We start from the raw sequence: 26500 nt of genomic DNA on the forward strand, positions 1-26500 counted from the left end.
CATCAATTTATGCAGCCCAGCAGAAATGTATCAAATCTCAAATCTGGTAAAGTTTCCTTCTTCCCTTCATTCCTCAGTGAGGAGAGGGAGATGAGGTGGAGGTGGGCTTGAGTTTTTTCTAAAAATCATTTATTATCTTGGTTCTCTGGATAACTACAATTGTATTTCCCCCCTCCCCCCCCCATTCCCATCCCTTCCGGAGGATGAAGCCGGATTTCTCCGTCCTCAGCTAAGGTTGCCCCTTTCCTTCCCAGCCAGCTGCACACAGCAGCTGGAGCCAGAGCATCGCTGGACTTCCAATGCGGGCGGGCGCAGCAAGGAAGAAGGCAATACGGGAGGCTCCCGAGCTGCAGCCTCTCTTTACCCAGATGCACTGGAGATTTAATTTTAATTAACCGTGAGAGCTATAGCACTGAGGATTGAATTTTTCAAAATAGAGCACAATCCCGCTTTTTGTCTTCCTCCCTTTCCCCAAAGCATCGAAATAACACACACACACACACACACACACACACACACACACACACACACACACAGACATACACACACACAGACACACACACAAGGAACAAAGAATCTCACCTACACGTGCCGGGGAGATAGGCAGGCGGACAGTTTGAACGGTAAGGACGCCGCCTTGGGGGAGCGGTTCTGCGCTGGGAGAATAGAGAGCCCCTGAGGCGGCCGCGCGGGGTGGGGCGGGGCTATGGAGAGGGGCGGGGCGACGCGAGGCAGCGCGAGTGGACTGGACGGGGCGGGGCGGGGCGGGACGGGGCGGGGCGGGGCGGGGCCCGGGCGGTCACGTCGGCGTGAGCCCTATGTCCGGCATATTTATAAGGCGGCGTGGGCCCATTGACTTAACCTGGCCTACGCTTCATCACTCAAATGTCCCGTGGCCGTGAGTTTGCCTGGCAGCAGGCTTGATGCAGCATCAAGTGGCCATCGTCACCGGCGGGGGTACGGGCATCGGAAAGGCCATCGCGACCGAGCTCCTGCATCTAGGTGCGTGAGCAGGCCTCTGGGCTAGGTTACTCAGAGCGAGAGAGAGAGCCTTAGAAGCTGGCGGAACCTGGAGTCGGGAGCCAGGGGGCCAGAGGCGGACTTAGGAGAGCGTGAAGTTGCAAAGCAAAGGAAGTGTAGCTGTGGGTGAAATTTAAACCGCGAGGGAGAGTGGAGAGAGGAGAGTTCTAAGAAAAGTTGTGGAGAAGCGGTGGATGATGAACCACTATTTGTAAACTAAAGGGAAAATTTAGAGCCAAAGATACTGTGTCCGAGGTGGGGATTAAGGAGACGTGTGGAATCATGCTATGGAACTAATTATGGATGTGAATTTAAAATTAATTCTTTCTAGGGAATTCCCTGGCGATCTAGTGGTTAGGACTCAGGGCTTTCCTGCCGGTGGGCCTGGGCTGGATCCCTGGGTGGGGAACTAAGATCCCACAAGCCGTGCTGCTGGGCCAAATAAATAAATAAATAAATAAGTTCTATTTATTGCCTAATGAATGATTAGGAAACATGGGAAGACTTCATTTAACTGGAAAAGGTAAAAGTCTCCCATCATATAATCTTCTCGAATCTCTTGTAATAGTTACCTTAACTTGGGTGAAGGGAGGACTTGACAAGCAATAAACAAGGAAAGAAACCACAAAAGGGAAAATAGATAAATATGAAGGTGTATATCCTCATTAAATTAAAAAATATATGTGAATAAAGTTTGAAGGAACATGAAGAAAAACATTTACAATGTACAACAAATTTATTATATAAAGAGATCTCATAAATAAATAAGGAAAAGATCTAACAACTGATAGAAAGATAGGCTTCTGATATGGGCCAAGCATTTTAAATCAAGAACTAAAAAAAAAGCAGTAAGTATATGAAAAAATAGTCAACTTTTTTGGCAATGAAATGCAAAATATAGCAATAAAAAGGTGCCATTGGTTTTTTAACAGAATTTTAAAACATTGGGGAAAATGAAAGTGTTGATGAGGAAGTGAGAAGGCAGGCAAGAATGTAAATTATTACAAGTTTTCTAGAGGTCAGTTTGGGAAAAAAAATCCAAAAGTATTAACAGTATTTGTGCTGTATGACCTAGTAATTCCTCTCTCAGGAATTTACTCTTCGGAAATAATCAGGGACAAGCACGGATTTGTGTACAAGAATGTAGTGTTGAATAGTGAAACATGATAAGGGAAAAGACTAAATCAGTAACAATGAAATATGCTGCTATTTAAACATCTTGCTATTGAAGATTTTGTTGTCAAATGCATACCATATAATTGAAAAAAATCAGGATTCTAAACAAAATATAGCATTCCAATTTAATTGTTAATGAAAAATATATATGCAGAAGAAGAGTGAAAAGAAGTTTGTAATATTGTTATCAGCAACTACTTTTTCTGGAAATGATTTGAATGATGAGTGGTTAAACTGTACTCATTTTTCAAATTTTTTTAATGAACATGTAAGTTGTCTTTGCTTACCATTGTGTTTCTCATGCCCGGCACAGCATATGAACTTAAAAAAAGTATGTTGAAAAAAAGGAAAAAATACATCTTAATAAGAAAAAAAAAGAAAATTAGCATTTCTTAATCTGACCCTGGTGTAGCTTCATCACCATTACTACCCACTTTACTTCCAACACCAAAACTCTAACCCTGTTCAGGGAAATCCATTAGAAAAGTAGAATCGGTTATCATTTTCTGTGAAGGTCAGATACCAGGCTTCACAGCAGATTGGTCAGATCCTGGTTCAACCTTCCAATGTACTTAAAAAAAAAGTAATGTATTGGAAATGCATTTCCTTCAGTGAAAGAGTATACAAATAATTTTTACTCTGACTTGCTCGGCTTTATTTTTTTATTCCAGGATTAATGGCTGTTTCCTGAAAATTGTTATAGAAACCTAAATTGGGCAAATAAAATAAAATGTTAGCCAATTCAGTTTCCAGTGAGAAGGCTCCTATTTTTTGGTGTGAATTACAAGTTGGATTTTGAGGCATGCTTTTTAAAAATAAATTTATTTATTTTATTTATTTATTTTTGGCTGCGTTGGGTCTTCGTTAATGCGCGCAGGCTTTCTCTAGTGGTGGCGAGCGGGGGCTACTCTTTGCGCGCTGCAGTGCGTGGTCTTCTCACTGCGGTGGCTTCTGTTGTTGCGGAGCATGGGCTCTAGGCATGTGGGCTTAAGTAGTTGTGGCGCGCGGGCTTAGTAGTTGTGGCTCGCGGGCTCTAGAGTGCAGGCTCCGTAGCTGTGATGCACAGGCTTAGTTGCCCTGCGGCATGTGGGATCTTTCCAGACCAGGGCTCGAACCCGTGTCCCCTGCCTTGGCAGGCGGATTCTTAACCACTGCGCCACCAGGGAAGTCCGAGGCATGCTTTCTTTGTTTGTTTGTTTGTTTTTGTTTTTGCTGTACGTGGGCCTCTCACTGTTGCGGCCTCTCCCGTTGCGGAGCACAGGCTCCGGACGCGCAGACTCAGCGGCCGTGGCTCATGGGCCCAGCCGCTCCGCGGCATGTTGGATCTTTCCGGACCGGGGCACGAACCTGTGTCCCCTGCATCGGCAGGCGGACTCTCAACCACTGCGCCACCAGGGAAACCCCCGAGGCATGCTTTTTAAAGTGATTATTGTGATGTCTTTCACATCCAATGATGACTGTCCCTTTTCTGAGAGGATGCTGAAAGCCCTAGCTCACAAGGGCAGGATGTAGGGAACAGAATTGAAACCCTCTTCCTCTATTTGACAGATGCTCTTAGACCAGAGGAGTCCTGATTCCATCAAAGAATATTGAACCTAAGACCATTCACATTGAATTCAAGCTAAATCTTTGTCTCTGTCCTTAAGTTAGTCATTCTCTTTCTGTTGACAGTGGGTGAAATGAAAGTAGGAATTGCAAGTGGAAATTGTGAGGCAAGACAGCACTCTTTCTTGCTCTGGTGACTAGGCTCTTATCAACACCAGGGACCTAGAAGGCGCTTACATGTAGCACTCTGAGTTGAAGATTGAAAGGAATCAGTATCAGCCCAAGCAGAAAAGCAATATATTTGGCTACAAATGCCTCTGATGTGGAAATAACTCATTATTTGCTAGTTACTTCTGTACCTTGTTCTAAGTAAGTTTATCAAGCTTTCTGAATTTCTCTAGCAACTCATATAAACAACAAAAAAAGTCCATCTAAATCATTTAGCGTAAGGGTGAGGAGAAGGATATTGTCTAATAATTTTCTAGTTTATTATAAAATAAGAGCATTGCAATAAATTCAGGTAGTATGGAAGTATATAAAAGAAAAAAATGAGCTTTCCCATTCTGCCCATCTCCTAAATCCCGTTCCTGGTGATTTTCTATGAGTCACCCACATGCACACATATACACTTGTGTGTATTTTGTTATTTACAAAACTGTGACTGTAGTATTCTTACTGTTCTGTAATTTTTTCTTTCCATGCTAGTGCATATAGTAGTACTTCATTCTTCTCAAAGTTATATAGTATTCTATTGTATGGATATGTAACAACTTATTTAACCATTCCTTTAATGGAAATTTAGGTTTCTAGTTCTACCCAGCACTGCAGCATTCCAGCTTGTAATACTTTTGCCCCCTGGTTCAAGTTTATATAGCAGTTAAAATAAATAGCCTTTTAAAGTTGTGTCCCAGTATAGCTCTGCTAATATTAGATAACTTTCCTGAAGCCTTCAGGGTTCAGATAGTAATTAGTGATAATTTAGTAAGCTTCTAATTCGATAATTCCTGTGAATAATCCTATTTATATTTTCATTATATCTCTTATTTGAGGCCTTGGACAAAGTCAGGCATTAATCACCTTAGTATTCTTGAGGATTTTTTTTTTTTTAATGAGGCTTAACTTCTTAATGTGGATTCAGGAAGAGTTGTAGATGTCAGATTTCCATGCCTTGTCAGCCTGTGCTCTGCTCTGGGAACCAGAGCAGTTAATGCCCATCTTTAAGGCAGAAAGATCAGAGAAAAGGTGATGGGCAGAGGCAGTGGCTAATCCAGGGGAACTTGTTTCTCCTTTCCATTCTATGAATGAGATTAGCTATTCCTCCTAATTCAGGGAAACCTGGCTGAGCGTTGGACCTGGGCTAGAAATGTGTATTTCAGTTCTTTCCCCACCTGGGAGTAGAAGCTTCCTCCTGGAAACAGAAGAAAGGAATAACGGTTATCCTAACAGTATAATATATGCTTTGTTGAAAATTATACATCAATTTTTAAAAATAAATTTATTTATTTATTTTTGGCTGCGTTTGGTCTTCGTTGCTGCGCACTTCTCTAGTTGTGGCGAGGGGGCTACTCTTTGTTGAGGTGCATGGGCTCCTCATTGCGGTGGCTTCTCTTGTGCAGAACACAGGCTCTAGGCACGCGGGCCTCAGTAGTTGTGGCATGCCAGTTCAGTAGTTGTGGCTCACGGGCTCTAGAGCTCAGGCTCAGTAGTTGTGGCACATGGGCTTAGTTGCTCCATGGCATGTGGAATCTTCCCAGACCTGGGCTTGAACCTGTGTCCCCTGCATTGGCAGGCGGAGTCTTAACCACTGCACCACCAGGAAAGTCCTATACATCAATTTTGATAAGTTGAATTCTATTTTAAAGTTAGTCTTGTCTTGCAAGGAATTCATGGTGAATCTTTTTAATATTTGCTTTATAAATCTCTCAGATTGCCTATCAGAATTTCCAAAAGTTGTCTGCATTTGTAACTCACTAAATTATAACCTAATCTTGAAAAATAGTTTTTTAAAGTGCCTTATTTTAATATGCAGAAGCTACCTCATCACGTACAACTAGAAAGGTTGTGGTCAAACAGAGAGCCGTTTTACTCTTTACCTTTCTAAGTGTCATTTATTCCATACATGAATATTGAATGTGGACTGTTTGTGAGTGTAATAATTACAATGACAGGGTCCCAGACCTCCAGGAGATGATAGTGAGTGGGGGGAGACTTAATTATCATACAATACTGGTTTAAATGCTGTATTAGAGTGAGGTCAGGGATATGGGAGCACGTAGAAGGAGCTGCCAACCTGGGCTCAGTGAGGGAGAGGAAGGAGGGTCGTCAACATAGTTGTGATTATCAATATAGTTCGCTTTAAATCTGCCATATACATCTGAGCTTCCCAGAGGTGGTGAGGCTCTTCCCTCTCTCTGTTTCAAGGCTGTCTTGGCACGTATTTCTGCTTTTTATATTTGTACATGAAAAGAAGGAAGCATTCTCTTTAGGATAAACTAACATGTGAGGCAACAATGAGCAATAAGGTTCAGGATTACTTAGTAAGATAAATGAATAGTCCAGTGTCTCATAGCTTAATATTTTTACTTAAGGAAAGCACTGGTGGAGTGTCAGCATTCCCATGGGTAGCTCTTCCTTTTATAACTCCATTTATGTACAATTCTAATTTCACTTTCAGTGTTACCAATTTTTATTTCTTTGTTGCACTTTCACCTTTGTTGGCCAGTCTCTCCTTCAGTCATTGGTTTTGTAAAATGTCACATGGGTTTATCATTGGGAGACAAGGAGGCAACACAACTGCATTCTTTGCCGTCTGTACACGAATTGAACAGATGCACAGTGGCCAATCACTTACAGACAGTGAAAGAAGTGAAACAATTAGTCACTGACAGTGACGTGCATCTGTTATTCGCATGCTCGTCTGTGGATTTGTACTGGTGGTACAGTTTATATTTTATGCAATTACTCACAGTTAATCTGCCATGGTAACTGGAATCTGAACAGTGTTGTTGGGGGTCTGGTGTTATTTAAACTAAGGTAACTGAAATTAGCGTGTATTAGAGCTGAGCAAAACAAGGACTGCGGATACTTCTACTTCACCCTTCCTGGACATTGTGTAACAATTAAATGCTCATACATTTTATTTCTACCTATGTTATAAAGCCTACAATACACTGATATCATTTTTACTTTAAACAATCACTACCTTTTAGAGAAATTGAATAGAAATAAGAAAAGACTTCATATTTACTTTATTTACTCACTTAATTACCATTTCCAGTTCTCTTTCTTCTTTTGTAGATTTAGATTTTCATCTGGTATCATTGTCCTTCTGTTTGAAGACCTTCCTTTAATCTTTTTGTAGTGCAAGTCTACTTTAATGAATTCTTCTGGATATCGTATGTGTGAATAAGTCTTTAATTTGCCATTACTTTTTTTTTTTTTTTTTTTTTTTGCTGTACGCGGGCCTCTCACTGTTGTGGCCTCTTCCGCTGTGGAGCACAGGCTCCGGACGCGCAGGCTCAATGGCCATGGCTCACAGGCCCAGCCGCTCCGCAGCATGTGGGATCTTCCCGGACCAGGGCACGAACCCGCGTTCCCTGCATCGGCAGGCAGACTCTCAACCACTGCGCCACCAGGGAAGCCCTGCCATTACTTTTGAAAGCTATTTTCACTGGATAAGAGTTCTAGGTTCCAAAACTCCCACCGCCACCCGCATCCCCAGTACTTTCAAGATATTCCACTATCTTCTGGCTTGCATTGTTTCTGAAAAGAAGTGTTCTGTCTTCCTTGTCTTTTTTGTGTTCTTTTCATCTGGCTGCTTTTAATATTTTTCTCTTTATCATTGGTTTATTTAATTATGTCATCAGTGCCATTCCTGAGCCTGTTTTTTTTTTTTTTTTTTTTTTTTGCGGTACACGGGCCTCTCACTGTTGTGGCCTCTCCCGTTGCGGAGCACAGGCTCCGGATGCGCAGGCTCAGTGGCCATGGCTCACGGGCCCAGCCGCTCCACAGCATGTGGGATCTTCCCGGACCGGGGCACGAACCCGCGTCCCCTGCATCAGCAGGCGGACTCGCAACCACTGCGCCACCAGGGAAGCCCCAGAGCCTGTTTTTATTAATTTGCTTTTCTCCTCATTCTGGGTTGTATTTCCCTGCTCCTTTGTAGGTCTTGTGGCTTTTTGTTGGATGCCAGACATTTGAATTTTACCTTGTTGCAGGCTAGTTTTTTTGTATTCTTATAAATATTGCTGAACTTTGTTCTGTGATGCAATTAAGTTACTTGGAAACAGTTTGAAAATTTTTAGAGCTTGGGAACAATCTTTCCGCAGCCTCAGATTGTTTCCTTACTCGTATGTACTGATCAGTGCTCAGCTGAAGATCTGAGGGAACTCTACGGATCTCTGGAGTTCTCCCCCTGTGTACCTCCTTTCTCTCTGTGCCCTGTGTAATCTAGCTGTCTTGGCCTCCCTGGACTCCCAACTTCATCTCTTCTACCCAGGAGACTGCTGGGCTCTGCATGTGTTCCTCCTCCCTATGTTGCAGCCTGAAGACTCTCTCTAGGCAGCAATCTGGAATAATAATAGGGCTCACATTGTTTGTGTTCACTCTCTGGGATCACTAGCCTGTGCTACTTGATATCCAGTGCCTGGAAATCATTATTGCGTATATTTTGTTCAGTTTTTTAGTTGTTTTGGGCTGGAGGGTAAGTTCAGTTCCTATTACTCCATCTTGACCATATGCAGAAGTCCTAATTCATCTGTTTTTACAAGAACATATGGAACATTTTCTAAACATTATTACTTTCAGAACTTGGACAACCAGTGAAAACATATTTAGTTGTTCTTTGGCTGTTGTCTCCTCAGGGTTTAATGTGGTCATTGCATCCCGTGAGTCTGATAGATTAAAATCTGCCGCAGATGAACTGAAGGCCTGTCTGCCTCCTACCAGCCAGGCTCAAGTCACTCCCATAAAATGCAACATCTGTAATGACAAGGAGGTAAAGCAAATCTATCTTTGTTTTTTTTAATTTTATTGTAGTATAGTTGATTTACGACGTTGTATTTAATTTCTGCTGTCAGCAAAGTGACAGTTATACAGATATATATTCTTTTTCATTTTCTTTTCCATTATGGTTTATCACAGGATATTGAATATAGTTCCCTGTGCTATACAGTAGGACCTTGTTGTTTATCCATTCTATATGTAATAGCTTGCATCTGCTAATCCCAAACTCCCAATCCTTCCCTCCCCCTTGGCAACTACAAATCTGTTCTCTATATCTGTGAGTCTGTTTTTGTTTCATAGATATATTGACTTGTGTTTTATTTTAGATTCCACATATATGTGATGTCATATGGTATTTGTCTTTCTCTTTCTTAGTTCACTTAGTATGATAATCTCTAGATCCATCCATGTTGCTGCAAATGGCATTATTTCATTCTTTTTTTTTTTTTTTTTTTTGCGGTACGCGGGCCTCTCACCGTTGTGGCCTCTCCCATTGCAGAGCACAGGCTCCGTACGCGCGGGCTCAGCAGCTATGGCTCACGGGCCCAGCTGCTCCGCGGCATGTGGGATCTTCCCGGACCGGGGCACGAACCCGTGTCCCCTGCATTGGCAGGCGGACTCTCAACCACTGTGCCACCAGGGAAGCCCCAAGTGGCAGTTTCTTAAAGATTAATTGCAATGTGGAATCTGAAACCATGTCAGTGAACTTTTTTACTCTGTTACATTAAAATTCCTTGGTATTCCTTGCACTTTTACTGGGTCTTTCACCCATAGATGATTTTGTAACATCAGACATTGGTCTTTTGGAAAATATGCGTTCACTGAATTACAGACATCTTCTAAATGTTGACACACAATTCATGATACAGTATCAAAAGTTCACATTTGTTAATATCACCACCAATCTCTTCTGAAAAATCTTCAAGTATTAGAAAACTGTCAAACTCACAGTGACATGTACAACTTTTCCAAAATTCTAGTTTTTACTTGAAAGCTCAAATCTTGTCATTGACAAACACTGTCAGTTGTTTTCAGCTGCTTGAAGTGGCAGTCTCGGTTCATTTTTTGAAAAAAATGTCTGCCAAATACCCAAGTGTGAATAACTATAGCTTGTTAGTCATTCTTTCAAGTAAAAAATGATGTTTCGTAAAAAAAGTGACTAGTTCGGTTCGTAGCTCAAGCGCACGTTCTTTCCCCTGAGACAACCTTTATCCTTCCATGTGCAGCACAAGAGCTGAAGGTGTGATTCTCACCTCGTCACACAGGATATTAAAAAGACATGTACTCAGTAGTTGAGATTAATATGATTAATAATTTTCAGTGCTCATCGAGGACATCTGAAAGTGAAAGAGACTTCCTCCCACCGGGAGTGCTTGCTGGTGACGTATATCATGACTGCTAGTATAATGATCACCACTTCACGTTCGTGCTGAGGCTGCAGCCATTTTTCCCATCACGGCTTTGGCACCATTAGGACAAATGTCAATACAGTGAAAAAGATAGATAAGGACTCAGTATGGTTATGAAAACAGTTTTGACGTCGCAAATCCCCTGAAAAGTTCTTAGATATGCCCAGGGTTTTGCCAACCGTGCTGTGACTAACGTAGGTAATACCTTCAAAAAGTTTGCTTGTAAGGGGAAGAAGAGGTGATGAATTGCCATGAGTTGCAGAATAAGGAGAGCGTTTCAGCCTCTGCTTGACAGGGTCCTAGCATCCCGAGGTCATGTTTCCAAGCTACTCTGATTGCCCCAGCTAATCACTAATGCCCTTTTTGGGGGCAGAACTTTCACAACAGGCTATTGGTGAACTGCTTATCAGTGAGTTGTCTTCTTTTCAGTGACAGTTCCTGGGACTGAGTCAGGAGGGTCAGTGTAGCTGTAGTTTTAAAAGGAACTGCCAGGACTTCTGCGGTGCCCTCAACGTCTCTTAGAAGGGAGCGCAGCACTTGGCAGGCCCTTCAGACGGCTTATACTTACCCTGTACACTCATTTTACAAATTAAGAAATCAAGAGCCAGTGAGGTTCAGTAATTTGCCTAAGGCCATACTCAGGTCATGGTACTAGGATTCAAACCCAAGTCTACTTATTATTGCAGCCCTATTTACAATAGCCAGGACATGGAAACAACTTAAATGTCCAATGACAGATGAATAGATAAAGAAGATGTGGTACATATATACAATAGAATATCACTCAGACATAAAAAGGAACGAAATTGGGTCATTTGTAGAGACGTGGATGGACCTAGAGTCTGTCACACTGAGTGAAGTAAGTCAGAAAGAGAAAAACAAATATTGTATGTTAACGCATATATGTGGAATCTAGAAAAACGGTAGAGATGAACCTATTTGCAGGGCAGGAATAGAGACATAGATGTAGAGAACGGACATGTGGACACGGGAGTGGGGGGAAGAGGAGGGTGGGACGAATTGGGAGATTAGAATTGATGTATGTACACTACCAAGCATGAAATAGATAGCTAGCGGGAACATGCTATAAAGCACAGGAAGCTCAGCTTGGTGCTCTGTGACGACCTAGATGGGTGAGATTGGGGTGGGGGGGGTGGGAGGGAGGTCCAAGAGGGAGGGGATATAGGTATACATACAGCTGATTCACTTCATTGTACAGCAAAAATGAACAGCAATTGTAAAGCAATTATACTCCAATAAAAATAAATAAATAATAAAATAAAACCCCTGTGATCTTTAATAAACAGAGCTGAAAGTAAACAGATAACTGAGCTAAAAGAGGTGTTACCCACATAGATGACGTGGATACAAGTTGCTAGGCTCCTGTAGTGTTTATTGATTGACAACATGCCCGATTTAGTACTTCAAGTTCATCTGTCAAATGGATTCCATTAAAATGAAAGTTAGGAAGAATCTATCTGAAGGTATTATAATAGTGCTCAATTTGGTAATTATAAAAATTTTTTTAGTTCATTTTACCTGCATGTTGAGTTCCAAAAGTAAATCCGGTGTCATGAATATTTATGTCTTTTATTAATACCTCACAGGTACTTTCAGTCCAATTCAGTATTATTTAATGGTGCCTAGTCTGTTGGCAAAACACTGTATTGAGAGCTAGGCAATGAAAAATCCCTTTATTTGAGGGAGAGAGGTGCAAAAAGATTCTTTCCCTGTGTCAGCATTTATTAAGTAGTTATTTTATGCTAAACACTGCCAAAGGATGGAGCCACTGCTCAATATTGAAACAAAACTCAGCACAAAACCACATTTATTGCTGGTCAGCCACAGTCTCTTGGAGTAGACTCTTGAGGCTTTTTATTCCCCCCCCCTTGGGGGGAAGTATGGTTTTAGAGATTTGCAGACTTCTAGAAGCCATGGTTACTTGGGTGAGAGGGTTGTTGTTTGGCTGACACTCAGAAGGGAGCTTATTGGACTGAGTCTTCCGGATTGGCTAACTTGCAGAGTCAAAGAGCTCTCACTGATTGGTTGACTAACAAAACGTGTTCTCAGGGCCAGTTGTCATTGATTGATTACACAGGGTAAAACTAGTTCTGATGGCCACCTGTGACTAGGCCCCATCAGCCCTTCCCCAGGAATATGGGAACTTATAAATTATTAATTCTATACTAACTGTGTCCAATAGAAATGTGATAATCGTCACATATGTAATGTTAAACTTCATAATAGCCACATTAGGAAAAGTTTTAAAAAGAAGTGAAATTAGTTTTAGAAATATATTTTATTTAACCCAGTATATCTAAAGCATTATCATTTTAACATGTAATCATTATAAAAATTATTTATGAGGTTATTTTACATTCTTCTTTCCACACCAGGTCTTCAAAACCTGATGTGTGGTTTTACACTTACAGCACATCTCAATTCAGACGAGCGGTATGGAAATGCTTTGGTTGTGTCATATGGCCAGTGGTCTCCATTTTCGACAGTGCCGTCCTGTAATAGCTGCTGGCGATACAAGGATGGAGAGAAGGCTATGCTTCCCTCCAGGGTCTCAGAGTCTCAGAGAGGCAGGGCCATGTAAACAAACATGCCATAGTGCTCTGTGCAGGCCCAGGACTGGGGTGAGGCAAGCAAGGTACAAACACAATATTTAAGGACCCACTTGCTCTCAGGGTTGCATAGGTGCAGGGTCTGCCCCCAGGGTGAGCACCTCCTTAACTGCTGCACCCTTGACCCCCAAACACCTTGTTAGCCTCACCCTAGTCCCAGGGCAACCTGATCAAATGGCAGATTCTGGGGCCCTAACTCTAGAGCTTCCAATTCAGGCAATTCAAGTAGGGTCTTGGAATCTGGAGTTTCAGTAAGCACCCCTAGGGATTCTAATGCAGGGGTTTAAGATCACCCTTTGAGAAACTCTGCCTGTGCCACAGCCTCATCTGAGAGTTCCTTTACATCCAGTGAAATAATTTCTGTCTTTCTCTTTGGTTTTGGAAGTAGATGTTGCTAAACTCATCAATTACCTATCTGTACTTTTCGGGGCTGCAGTGGGATTCTTAGGTCCCTCTGGTAGAAAGCTCTGAGTTGCTGGGCTTTGGGCCTAAAAGGACCATGGACTAAACAAACTAGAAAGCCAGTTTATTGTTATACAGACACAATGACTATTTCAGCGAGAAAACTATAAAAGGCATGTGGTGGTGTTGAAACAATGAGGATTGTGGGGGCTTCCCTGGTGGCGCAGTGGTTGAGAGTCTGCCTGCCGATGCAGGGGACACGGGTTCATGCCCCGGTCCAGGAAGATCCCACATGCCGCGGAGCAGCTGGGCCCGTGAGCCATGGCCGCTGAGCCTGCGCGTCTGGAGCCTGTGCTCCGCAATGGGAGAGGCCACAACAGTGAGAGGCCCGCGTACCGCAAAAACAATGAGGAATGTGCAAAGAACTGAATTATTTGAGATGGGAGAGAGCAGACACTGAGCACTGCGTTCACTTTTGGCTACTTCACATTGTGTAGTTCGTTTGACTCTGTCCGAGGCTCTTTTTATCTTGCCTTCACCCTAGTCACGTACCTAATTTTAATGATGCTCAAATAGAAAAAGGTGTCTGTCTATGCACCTTCAGGTTATAGCACACACAGACTGGCATTCTAGGCTGTAGGATTCAAGATACAGACCTGTAACTTCAGATGCGTTTACTCGGGAATGTGAAACAGCCCAAAATGAGGAGTATCTGATGTTTCGTATACATGTGTGTGCTTCCGTCTCCACCTTGGTGTGCTTCCTGCTATCTCCTGCAGCTTCCTTTATCACCGGACACTTGGTGGATGTGGATGGGGGCCAGTCTCTGTACACACACTCATTTGAGATACCAGGTGAGCAGCTAAGAAATGAGTAGTCACTCACTTTACACCTTCTTCTGTTCAGGTTTTCAAAAGTTCTTTAGGTACTTAAGAGATAAGCTTTTTTTTTTCTTGTAGAACATCAAAAATGTACAAAATATTTATAGTTATCATATGATTTTTTTTTTTTTTTGCGGTACACGGGCCTCTCACTGCTGCGGCCTCTCCCGCTGCGGAGCACAGGCTCTGGACGCGCAGGCTCAGCGGCCATGGCTCACGGGCCCAGGTGCTCCGCGGCATGTGGGATCCTCCCGGACCGAGGCACGAACCCGCGTTCCCTGCATTGGCAGGCAGACCCTCAACCACTGCGCCACCAGGGAAGCCCATCATATGATTTTTCAAGGCAGTGTTCCTAGTCCAGAAAATATCTGAATATATTATAGCACACAGCTTTACATATTAAAAAAGTTGTTTGTGTGTGCATAGGCTGGTAAATTTTAACCTTGAAAAATACTCTCAATATGAGTATATACGTACAAGGAAGAGATAGAACGGAGGCAAGAAGGTGTCATACTTTTGAGAGTGAACTTCTCTTTGTTTCTCCAGTAAGTGGCTTGTGTATCTGAGCGGAAGAATCAGACCTGTTAGGTGGGGAGGGATGATATGGTGCTATTTTATACTATCTTTGCGTTATAGATTGAATGAAACCATATGAATTTGCCGTGTTCATTCATTTTTGATGTACAAAACAGCAGTTTTATAAGACTCATCCAAATGTAGATATTACACACAAATATCTGTGTGTATGTGTTTATCTTATGGCTGGACCATAGAACTTGGGGGTTGGAAGGGTCCTAAAAAATCTGTCCAGCATCCTGATTTAACAAATGACAAGACACATCCATGGATTCAAGGCATGTCCAAGCTAATCACTCCCAAAATGTAGAAAAGAATATGAAATTCAAATGTATTTGAACTGTTGCTAAAGATAGTTGATTAAATGGCTGCTAGTGAATTAAAATGTGGTTGATGTAACATATGTGTACTTGAATTTAACATCAGGGACCTACTCTTTTCAACCTACTCTTTTATGTGCTAATAGTCTTATCAAGGGTTCAGACCTTCTTTGCATTAATCACTGATTAGTTTGGATCTGTAATATTACTTATTATTTTCCCCTCCTGTATATTTCTTTACTAATAGCACCAGTGTGGTGATGTGCATAAGATACTGTGGCTTTAAGGATCTCATTTGGAAACACAGAAATGCCTACATGGTTATACAGTATTGTTTTCTGATAGTATTTAATGTAGCAAGGGTGGGGGGAAAATCTTTCCATTTCCCTCACCAGTGGAGTTGAGTCAGTATTTGTTAAAGTGAGGTACATCGTTTTTCCTTTTTAAAGAAGAAAAAAAAACTCGAGGTGAGTGCTTCTCCAGGCCTCCAGTGAAATGGTTTTCTTTTGTAATTCTAACACAGTTTTTTCATCAGTACAAAAAACAGGTTTTAAGTTTTTGAAAAAAGCAGCCACACCCATCTTTTAAGAATATACTGCCCCCAAATAATGAGCAGGCATAGTCAGCCTTTCCTTCTAAAGTTTTCTGTGAGATTGCCAGCCCTGCAGTGAGAATGCCTGGGATGGAAGCTTGGCTATACCCTTATTAGCTGATGTTCTTGGGAAAATTCATTTCTGGAAGCCTTCATGTTCTTTTCTATAAAGTGAGGTCCCTTATAGTATTCATTTCATCAGCTGTTGGGAAGATTAGATTAGTTAATGCATGTTTAAAGTCCTGTGTCAGATAGGATGCTTTTAGCTACAACTCAAACTGGCTTAAGCAATGAAGGAATTTGTTGTCTCAAATAACAGGTGAGACTTGACTGCAGCTCAGTGATCTCATCAAGGGCATTTTTTTCCTTTTCCCTCTGTTTTTGCTGCTATGATGTTGGCCATATTGTAAGATGGACTCTCCTGGTAGCAGGATGGCTGCCTGCTGCACCTGCAGCTACAGGCTTCTTTGTTCACATCCACCTGGACAGAGACAGAGGGGAGGGAATGACTTTGTCTCAGCATTTCTAACCAAATTCCGAGACTCCCTCTGCTTGGGACCAGCTTATGCAAGTGTCCATCCTCAACCACTAACCCCAGCCAGGGGAACAGAGTGCACTTATGACTTAGATCAGTCATTGATCTGAGTAGGGTCACTTCCCCAGAACCTCATGGTTTTCTAAATGGAAACTGAGGCTGTTGGAGAGAGGAGATGGGAGACTGGCTGCTGGGGGTGTGGGCAACTCTAAGTGTCTGGTACAAAGTAAGCATGTTTTAGAAGATGTTATTATTAAGGACGTAAGATTGAATGTCTACATTATGTCCAGCACTGTACATAGGAATCACATTAACTCTCTCAACTTTAACAGATAGATGTTGTTATCCCCTTTAATAGATGAGGAAACTGAGGCACAGGAAGAGTAACTTCTCCAAATCTGTAGAAGTAACTTCTACAAAAGCTACTAAGTGGCGGAGATGGGATTCAAATTGAGGTTTTTTTCAAAACCTTTGCCATTCGTCCCAGTAATTTCTTTTTTCTTGCTGAGAAAAGGGGTGAACCAGGGAAAATGACAAAATGGTTTGGTGGAAACTAAGAGGACTAATGAGGTTAATAGATTTGCGTCTGACCTGAGGTTTTCCACTTACTTAACAGATCATGACAACTGGCCCGAGGGAGTAGGGGACCTTTCTTTTGTCAAAAGGATTAAAGAGTCTTCTAAGCAAAGAGGCAAGCTCTTGGCTAAGGAAACATGGAAGTGTCCTTTGTCCCCAAATACCTTAACATCTCAACAATGCACTTCTATACTTTACAGGAACATATAATCTGTATGGAAAACTTACATTCTGATTTTTTAATGTTATCAATTACATCTATGCAAAAACTATTCCTGAAATAAATGCATTTTTAAGTCCCAACCAATGCCCTTTAGCTTGTGATCAAAAAAATTTTTAGGAATGGAAGTTAACATACTTTATGATTATACTTTTTATTTCTAAGAATGGTATTTGAAAAGTGAAATATTTCAATTTAATGGTAGGGGTATCATGATCTCCCAAAAGGATTTAATATTTAATTGTAAAGGTAGGCAGTAAATCTAAATTGTGGCATCATTATGATTTTTACAACAGAAATATACAAAGAATCATTTTTGGTGGCAGATATAATGCTTTTGGATCAGTAAAGCTTTATGTAATTATTGCTGTGTGGTTTGTTCATGAAGCCAATTTTGTGTAAACCCTCTTAATTAAAAAGAAAAATAAAGTCACAAGTAGTATTTTTTGCAGTGCTTGATATGTGTCTTGATTTCTTAGCAAAAGATTCCTCTTTCTCCATGTTTCTCCTTTTTACGCAAAAAAATTTTTTATTTAAAATTTATGCAGTTGTATTAGGGTTCTGCTTTCTTCCTTCAGTTTATCCTTTTTGGCAATCAGTCCCGATTTATGACGTGCCACCTACAAACTCTGTATGTTCATTTCTCCTCTTAATCAAACCTCTTTAAAGAGACTTATTCCCTCTTGAAGTGAAGCAGTTTCTTTATCAGTAACAGTCAGTTCAAAGTATATGATTGACCAAGCTCTGGGGTGGGGGGCCCAGAATCTGTAATTTTTGCAGCATCCCAAGCAGGTCTCGGACTAGGATGAGGCCAATGAGCTGCCTTGGTTTGGGCCCCATGTAAGGAGGTGCTCACTCTCAGAAGTGAACAAGTGCAAGGCCACCCTTGAGAGTGAGCCCATGTTCACTTAAACGTTGTCCTCATTCTGTGAATGTGGAAAGATCAGAAATCTTCCTTTCCTCCTAGACTACATTTTAACAGTAGCCTTCTGGAGATGATAACATCACAGCTTCTAAGAATTACAAGCTTCTAAGAATTACAACCTGTGGCCCCGGCACAGGTTGGTGCGGAAGATGGAAGAAGCAGGGCTTGCTTTTCAAATTGCTTCGTGTTGGTGACTGCTGACAACCCCTTATATCTCCATAGGTTGACATTTGCTTATTTCTGTTTAAGACATGGAGGCTGCCCTACGTAGCACTAAACTCAGCTCCAGCTCCTTATTAGATCTTCTTGTTCGACTGTCACTGTACAGCTGATCATTATCTGTGCTCTAGAAATATAAGTCTGCTCTCCAGGATTTCTGTGTGTGTCATAGTAATGTCTTGTCAATAATGTTCTTCTGCTACTGCACTTGGTAAATTTTGCTGTAGATTGGATGTTCCTGAACAGCCTGACTCATTCATTCAGCTAATAGTTTGGAGCCCCTACTATGTGCTCAGCATTATGGTGGGAGTTCAGTAGTGAAAAAAAATACGCACAGAAATTTAAAATTCCCAAATAATCTTTTTTTGTTTTATTTATTTATTTTTATTGAAGTATAGTTGATTTACAATGTTGTGTTAGTTTCAGGTGTACAGCAAAGCAATTCAGTTTCATACACACACACACACACACACATATCCTTTTTCAGATTCTTTTTCCACTATAGGTTATTATAAGATATTGAATATATACTAGTGTGTATCTGTTAATTCCAGACTCCTAATTTATCCCCGCCTTTCCCCTTTGGTAACCATAAATTTGTTTTCTGTGTCTCTTTCTGTTTTGTAAATAGGTTCATTTGTATCATTTTTTAAGATTCTACATGTAAGTGATGTCATATGATATTTGTCTTTCTCTGTCTGACTTATTTCATTTAGTATGATAATCTCTAGGTCCGTTCATGTTGCTGCAAATGGCATTATTTCATTCTTTTTTATGGCTGAGGAGTATTCTGTTGTATATATGTACCACATCTTCTTTATCCATTCATCTATTGATGGACATTTAGGTTGCTTCCATGTCTTGGCTATTGTAAATAGTGCTGCTGTAAACATTGGGGTATATGTATCTTTTCAAATTAGAGTCTTCATCTTTTCCAGATATATGTCCAGGTGTGGGATTGCTGAATCATATGGCAGCTCTCTTTTTAGTTGTTTTAAAGAACCTCCATGCTATTTTCCATAGTGGCTACACCAATTTACATTTCCACTAGCAGGATAGGAGGATTCCCTTTCTCCTCTCCAGCATAGAATTCTCCATTATTTTAGGTGCTACAGAGGATAAGGTCATGGTACTAAAGGCATATAACAGGAAGAAAAAGACATCTTGAGAAAAACAAAAGCAATTCTATAATCATGTTAAAAGAGGTTGTTGATAAGGTGACCTTTGTCACCCCCTTCCACACACACTGCTCTTTAGGTTCGTGGCTTGTGTTAGTTCAGGTCCTCAGAGAAGAAGATGCCAGGGAAGAGTAAGATGTGCTTGAGACTTCTGGGGAATGTGCCCGTGGAGCGTAAAGGGCAGGGAGCCTGAGAAGGCATCCACAGCCTTCAGACTGTGATGGAGTCTGAGACTTGTAAAAGAAGGAGGAAGAGGGCTTCCCTGGTGGCGCAGTGGTTGAGAGTCCGCCTGCCGATGCAGGGGACACGGGTTCCTGCTCCGGTACGGGAAGATCTCACATGCCGCGGAGCAGCTGGGCCCGTGAGCCATGGCCGCGGAGCCTGCGCGTCCGGAGCCTGTGCTCCGCAACGGGAGACGCCACAACAGTGAGAGGCCCGCGTACCGCAAAAAAAAAAAAAAAAAAGAGGAGGAAGAGAGGAATGGGCAGGAAACACCTTGGACTGTAGCCACGGTTGCCACACGTGCGCAAACACAGTCACAGTGGGGCAAAAGGGTATCAGGAGGCATTCAGTGGGTCACCTGGTTCCCTGTCCCTCCCTGTCCCCACTGTAGAAGAGCAGCTCTGACTCCTTCTGCCGGTGATGGCAACTCCTTTTCTCACCAGCTGGTACCTGGTCACAGGGAGTCTAAAGTGCCCTAGAATCAGACACAGTTTAGTTTAATGGAACCTTGCTGTGTCCCTTGACAAGAGTTGCCCCTTTGGGACAAGGACCTCCAACGCCGCAGAGCCCAGAATTGCAGGGACGGGGAGGACAGAGTCCCATGGTGGATCTTAGGGAGCGATGGCAAGTAGAGCCACTCCCTCTTCCACTCCTCAGTTCCCAGTGTGTTCCCAAAGCCAATGGGGACACGCGTCCTGAAGAACAGTTCTCCATCCTTTCAGATGGTGGGTGGCACCTCAGCTGTGCCTTGGCTGTTGTAGTCCTCTGTGAGGCTGGCTGCTTCTCGAAATGTGGGGTGTGACACAATCAATGGTTCCATGATCCACTCTGATCACCTGGTTGGAAGCTGGGGCACAGGATTCCACACCTGTGGATCCCATCTTATATAAGCTCCTAGATAGCAGTGATGTCTGAGTTCCTGTGAACAGGAAAGGCAAACTCTTACCTGGAATGGTATCTACCACTTCTCTCACTGTAAGGTGTGACACAGATACTATGCAATCATTTGAACAGGGAAAGTTTAATATAAAGAATTATTAACTCTAACAGGGGATTGGCTAGTAGGAAGTAAAGAGAACTTTAAAGGATACAGGAATAGTAGACAGAAGGAGTAGCTATACAGGGCTGATAGAAAGAGAATTGCCCATCCACGCACCCCTCCGCCCAAGGGCTGAGGGAGGGCATGGCTGTGGTTCACTGGATGGCAGAGAAGTCACTCGTCATCTGTGGTGCTCTGCTGGTGGAATTTGCTAGAAATCTGCCCTCTAGGGTGCCGGGGGGGGGGGGCAGCTGCTGCAGCTGCTGGCCAAGGTGCACTGCTGCCTGGGGGCTGCCAGGTGGCGGGCAGTACAGGAGTCAAGAAGCAAAACCCTTTTCCTCCCGCGTCTCTCCATCGCCCTCTACTGACAAAGCTTTGGTGCTAGCTGGCAAAGGAGGAGCTACGTAAAGGGCCTGGATCCATTTTCAAGGAGCAGAGAAGCAATACATCCATAACTGGCTCACGTGTCGACTTGCCGTCCAGCAGCGCTTGTTCACCACGAGGAATGTGCCATCTCGGTGCTCAGCGTTGGTCTCTGTGTGGACAGATTGGACATTCAGAGGCAGCACTAACTATATGGGCCTTGGGTAATCGGGGTTACATGCTGGATTTCTGCTTTCCTCCATCCCTGAGCCCATGGTGCCAGTTCTGCGGTGGCCGACGAGGAAGCCCGAGCAACACTGATGGGCTGAGTCTTCTTTTCTGCTTGGTTGTTCTGTGCCTCTTCCATGGTGGATGCCTTCTGGGGAGCATTACTGTGTGAGACAGAAAAAAAAACGTTGTGCCCACTCCTCTGTGTTTATCCATATGTCTCTACCTCAGACCCCCTGGTTTCCAATCTTTCAGTCCTTTTCCTTCCAGGTTCTTGGCCAAAGAACCAGACCTTGGGCCACTGTGCAGGAATCTGTACATTCTCACCTTGGGCTTCCTTTTTTCCAGTGTGGATACCAGCTGCACGGCCTGCAGACTGCCTCTGAGAAAGATTTTTCCCACTCCACTGTCTTACAGGGCCACCCCTGAATGTGGCTATAATGAAGTTCTGACAATGGTGAAGGAGAGAGGGAAGGAAGGAGGCCTGGGTAGGAAGAGTCTCAGACCGCCGCACAGTCGGAGGAAGTGTCCACCAGGCTGACGCATCTGCTGCCCAAGTTTTGGGGCCAAAGTCACCCATTGGTCTCTCAGGAATGGGTGTGAATTAACAGCTTAGCTGTGCTCAGTCTAGGTGGGAGCAGCCCAAGGGCAAATGCAGTGGTGGATCCACCGGTGCCGCAGCTGGAGCTGTCAGTCAGCTCTGTTCCCCATGGCAGGAGATGTAAACAGTGCATTTTCATGGCTGCCATGGGGCTAGATGCTGTACCTGTGAAAGTTACCATTGGCCACATTTGTTTTGGGTTTTTTTTTTTTGAATTTTATTTTATTTTTTTATACAGCAGGTTTTTATTAGTCACCAATTTTATACACATCAGTGTATACATGTCAATCCCAATCGCCCAGTTCATCACACCACCAACCCCACCCCCCCACGGCTTTCCCCCCTTGGTGTCCATACGTTTGTTCTCTACATCTGTGTCTCTATTTCTGCCCTGCAAACCAGTTCATCTGTATCATTTTTCTAGGTTCCACATATATGCGTTAATATGCGATATTTGTTTTTCTCTTTCTGACTTACTTTACTCTGTATGACAGTCTCTAGATACATCCATGCCTCTACAAATGACCCAATTTCGTTCCTTTTTATGGCTGAGTAATATTCCATTGTATATATGTACCACATCTTCTTTATCCATTCGTCTGTCGATGGGCATTTAGGTTGCTTCCATGACCTGGCTATTGTAAATAGTGCTGCAATGAACATTGGGGTGCATGTGTCTTTTTGAATTATGGTTTTCTCTGGGTATGTGCCCAGTAGTGGGATTGCTGGGTCATATGGTAGTTCTATTTTTAGTTTTTTAAGGAACCTCCATACTGTTCTCCACAGTGGCTGTATCAATTTACATTCCCACCAACAGTGCAAGAGGGTTCCCTTTTCTTCACACCCTCTCCAGCATTTGTTGTTTGTAGATTTTCTGATGATGCCCATTCTAACTGGTGTGAGGTGATACCTCATTGTAGTTTTGATTTGCATTTCTCTAATAATTAGTGACGTTGAGCAGCTTTTCATGTGCTTCTTGGCCATCTGTATGTCTTCTTTGGAGAAATGTCTATTTAGGTCTTCTGCCCATTTTTGGATTGGGTTGTTTGTTTCTTTAATATTGAGCTGCATGAGCTGTTTATATATTTTGGAGATTAATCCTTTGTCTGTTGATTCGTTTGCAAATATTTTCTCCCATTCTGAGGATTGTCTTTTCGTCTTGTTTATGCAGAGCTCTTGGTGAACTCTCTCGTTCCGTGAGTTATAGATTTTAGGGTCTGCTGGAGTCCCAACTGCCTGGGTTCAAATCCCAGCTTCTACCACTTACTTGCTCTTGTGACAGCTTTGAGACAATTGAGGAATTTGAATATGGATTGGGTATTAGTAGGTAATGTCAGAGAATTACTGGTCATTTTGTTAGATGTGCTAATGGCATGGCAGTTACATTTTTCTAAAATACCTTTACCCATTAGGGAAGAAATGTTGGTATTGGGATTTGCCTTAAAATACTCCAGTTTAGAAAAAAATGGTGGTGGGGGGGGAAGCAGGTGAAACCACATTGGAAGCGTGGTAATAATTGTTTAAGCAAGGTGGCAGATACATTATATGTTATATGGCTAATGCTACTGTGCTCTCTACCTTTGGATAAGTTTAGAAATTCCCAAAATAAAAAATTATAAAATAAAAATGGTCTCATTAATTACTTGGGTAGAGGGTAACATGGACAAGAGTTAGTCAGTTATAAATAAAGGTTATTTGGGAGAAACAGGAGGCAATTTGCACTGGACAGCCAGTGGTTATGGGAGTACACAGGTGTGGCAGAGGGCGTGGAAGCTCAGCTTCAATATGGAATATGTATTTAGTGGTACAAAGCCATTGCTTCTTAAACTGAATTCTGCCCTGCAGACCCTGGACATAACCCACACGCTCCTGGCCAGCCTCCCACACTGGCTTAGTCAATATTACCAATTAGTCAGCTCCAGCACAAGTCAGTTGAGTACACATGGAGGCTTGCCAGAGATGGACTCTAGTCCAATTATTCTGGTAGCGTTGATGTACTTGAGTTCATGTATCGAATGGGAAGATGATATCCAATTGGTAAATGTGGAACAACTCGAACAAATCAGCAAAGTAAAAACAATATTCCTGGTTTCACGTGCATGTTTTGATCACTCAGTTTCTTTTTCATCTGTCCTGACTGAAGCACAAATTTATTTAGTTTATAGTTCTAAGTGTGACTCAACAGAGTCACCTTCTTTCAAATGCTAATAATCATCGTGGACTTAAATAGCAAAGATTTTTAAAAAGTCATTTCTATGGGTGATTCAGAGTAGATGTAATTCAGAATTCCTTACCCTGTAATTTTAATGTTCTGAAGTCAGAGCTGTATATCAAAGCTTGTTTTCTTAGATTTCTTCAGCTTCTTGTTTTCAGATGAACCAAGAGGAATAGTCTATTTCTTCCGGGAGGAAGATTCACCTGTAAGGCATTGAGTCTGGATTTGGTGTTAGTGGGATTGACTGTGGAGGGGAGGAAGAAGAGATGGAGCAACGTTCTCCTGTATTGTTGGGATGGAGATTAGGGGACCGGGAGGGTGGGTGCCTTTATCTGATTCTTTTTAATTAGTTCTTACTATTTTACTTGGAGGAATGAAACTACAGAGATTTCAGTGGAATACAGAAGAGCAGATTTTGATGAGCTAGCAAAGTGTGTGTGTGTGTGTGTGTGTGTGAGTGTGTGTGTGTGTGTGTGTGTGTGTGTGTGTGGGAATGGGCCTTGTAGTTGGCTTATGAGCTCATATTGGAGAGTAGAAATACAATGCCCACAAAGTTAAACTATAGAATCAGTACGTGATAGATAATAATAGGTAGCATTTATTGAGCTAGTACTATATGCCAGACACAGCCAAGCACCTTCCATGCATGATATTATTTTTAACCTTATGAAAACCACATGAGGTAGATTTCATCAGTACCAGTGTTTTACAATGAGGAAACTGGTACAAACAGATCAAGTAACTTGTTTAAGATCTCAGTTAGCAAATGGCAGAAGTGGGATTTGAACTAAAGGAGTTTAGTTTTAGAGCCTGTGCCCAATGCAGTATACTGAGAAAGACCAGAACCAAGACATCAAGAAATAATTAAAAAAAAAAAACTTTAATGGAACTATTCGAACACACGTTAAAGTAAAGAGAATAATATAATAATATCCACTGCCCAGCTTTAACGATGATCTATATTTTTCCAAATCTGTCTTTCTCCCCTACTTGAGTTTTTTTTTTTTTTTTTTTTTTTGCGGCACGCGGGCCTCTCACTGTTGCGGCCTCTCCCGTTGCAGAGCACAGGCTCCGGACGCGCAGGCTCAGCGGCCATGGCTCACGGGCCCAGTCGCTCCGTGGCATGTGGGAACTTCCCGGACCGGGGCACGAACCCGTGTCCCCTGCATCAGCAGGCGGACTCTCAACCACTGCGCCACCAGGGAAGCCCCCTCCCCTACTTGAGTTTTAAGTATTTTAGGGTAGATTCCAAATGTCCTGCCATTTCACAGAAAGTTAATTTTAATCTGACTGAAAATATTAATGCGAACAGAAAAACATATATCACTGTCAAAAGTGGGAGAGTGATCCACCGTGGTAGTGTAAGAAAACCCCATGTGGCCACCAACAGTAGTGCCCACCTACCACTAGCCATAAGGCACATGCCCCATCCAAGGGCTACAAATGTTCACTTTGCTTGGCATATACATCCCTCTTTTGCAGAAGGATGCATCAGACTCTCAGTGCTAAATTCATTAAACCATCTATCTCCCTTTCCTCCAAAACCATGTCCAAAAATAAATTCAAAAATTTGATTTTCTGGGCAGCTTTGCTAAAGGGAGCTAATGGCCTGCTCTGGCCCATAGGAATTTTCAGCCAGCTTGGGAGTTTAATTAATTAATTAATTTTAATTTTGGCTGCGTTGGGTCTTTGTTGCTGTACGTGGGCTTTCTCTAGTTGCGGCAAGCAGGGGCTACTCTTTGTTGCGGTGTGCGGGCTTCTCATTCTGGTGGCTTCTCTTGTTGTGGAGCATGGGCTCTAGGCATGCAGGCTTCAGTAGTTGCAGCATGCAGGCTCAGTAGTTGTGGCTCGCAGGCCCTAGAGTGCACAGGTTTCAGTAGTTGTGGCACACGGGCTTAGTTGCTCCACGGAATGTGGGATCTTCCTGGACCATGGATTGAACCCATGTCCCCTGCATTGGCAGGCAGATTCCCAACCACTATACCACCAGGGAAGTCCCGTGCTTGAGAGTTTTATGTAAGTCTAGACAACATCCTTCAATTTCTGGTGAGTTTGTGAACATAATTCAGCATCCTTGAATTCTGAGAACTTTGGACAGCTGGATAACAAGTTTGAGTTTCTACACCTGCAAACAGGTTTGAGTTGCTAGACCTGGAGCGCCAGCCTCTTGGCAGTGGGAATTGTTTATTACACTTCCTGCCTGGTTTTAATCATTTGCCTTGGCTGCCCTAACTTAGCAGCCTCAGTCCTTCTTTATATCACCTTCCATGATGCTATACAAATTCAAATTTTCAAAATTCAAGTATATTTGAGAAAATATCCAGAATATATCAAGATCAAGCAGAATTAAATTAATACACTATAACTGGGAAAACATCAAGATATGACACATTTAAATCCTGCCTGGAAAGATCAAGTGGAAACTTTGCTGTTGATTTGTATATATTTTTGGACTAAGTTTTTTGGAGTCAATTTCTAAAAGACAACTTTGGTTTACAAACATAACACACTTCAAATGTAGTTTATTTCAATATAAAGCACATGAGGGTGGGAGGGAGGGAGACGCAAGCGGGAAGAGATATGGGAACATATGTATATATATATAACTGATTCATTTTGTTGTG

General features: G+C 42.4%; 1 protein-coding gene across 1 annotated transcript; it reads left to right on the forward strand.

Moving 5' to 3' along the window:
* Positions 1-706: 706 nt before the first annotated feature.
* Positions 707-17220, forward strand: PECR (peroxisomal trans-2-enoyl-CoA reductase). Its single transcript, XM_060153171.1, has 5 exons — positions 707-809; positions 904-1002; positions 8604-8737; positions 13827-14040; positions 16707-17220. Exons 1-5 carry the CDS (start codon positions 707-709, stop codon positions 16874-16876), a joined length of 720 nt encoding a protein of 239 aa, XP_060009154.1. The 3' UTR covers positions 16877-17220.
* Positions 17221-26500: the final 9280 nt, after the last annotated feature.

Source organism: Lagenorhynchus albirostris, chromosome 6 (assembly GCF_949774975.1).
Source record: "Lagenorhynchus albirostris chromosome 6, mLagAlb1.1, whole genome shotgun sequence".
Classification (NCBI taxonomy): Eukaryota; Metazoa; Chordata; class Mammalia; order Artiodactyla; family Delphinidae; genus Lagenorhynchus; species Lagenorhynchus albirostris.

Coding starts and splice junctions, on each gene's coding strand:
- PECR (XM_060153171.1), top strand. CDS start 707: ATGGAGAGGGGCGGGGCGACGCGAGGCAGCGCGAGTGGACTGGACGGG. Junction 1,003..8,603: donor GACCGAGCTCCTGCATCTAG/GTGCGTGAGCAG, acceptor TTGTCTCCTCAG/GGTTTAATGTGGTCATTGCA. Junction 14,041..16,706: donor ACACTCATTTGAGATACCAG/GTGAGCAGCTAA, acceptor CTTACTTAACAG/ATCATGACAACTGGCCCGAG.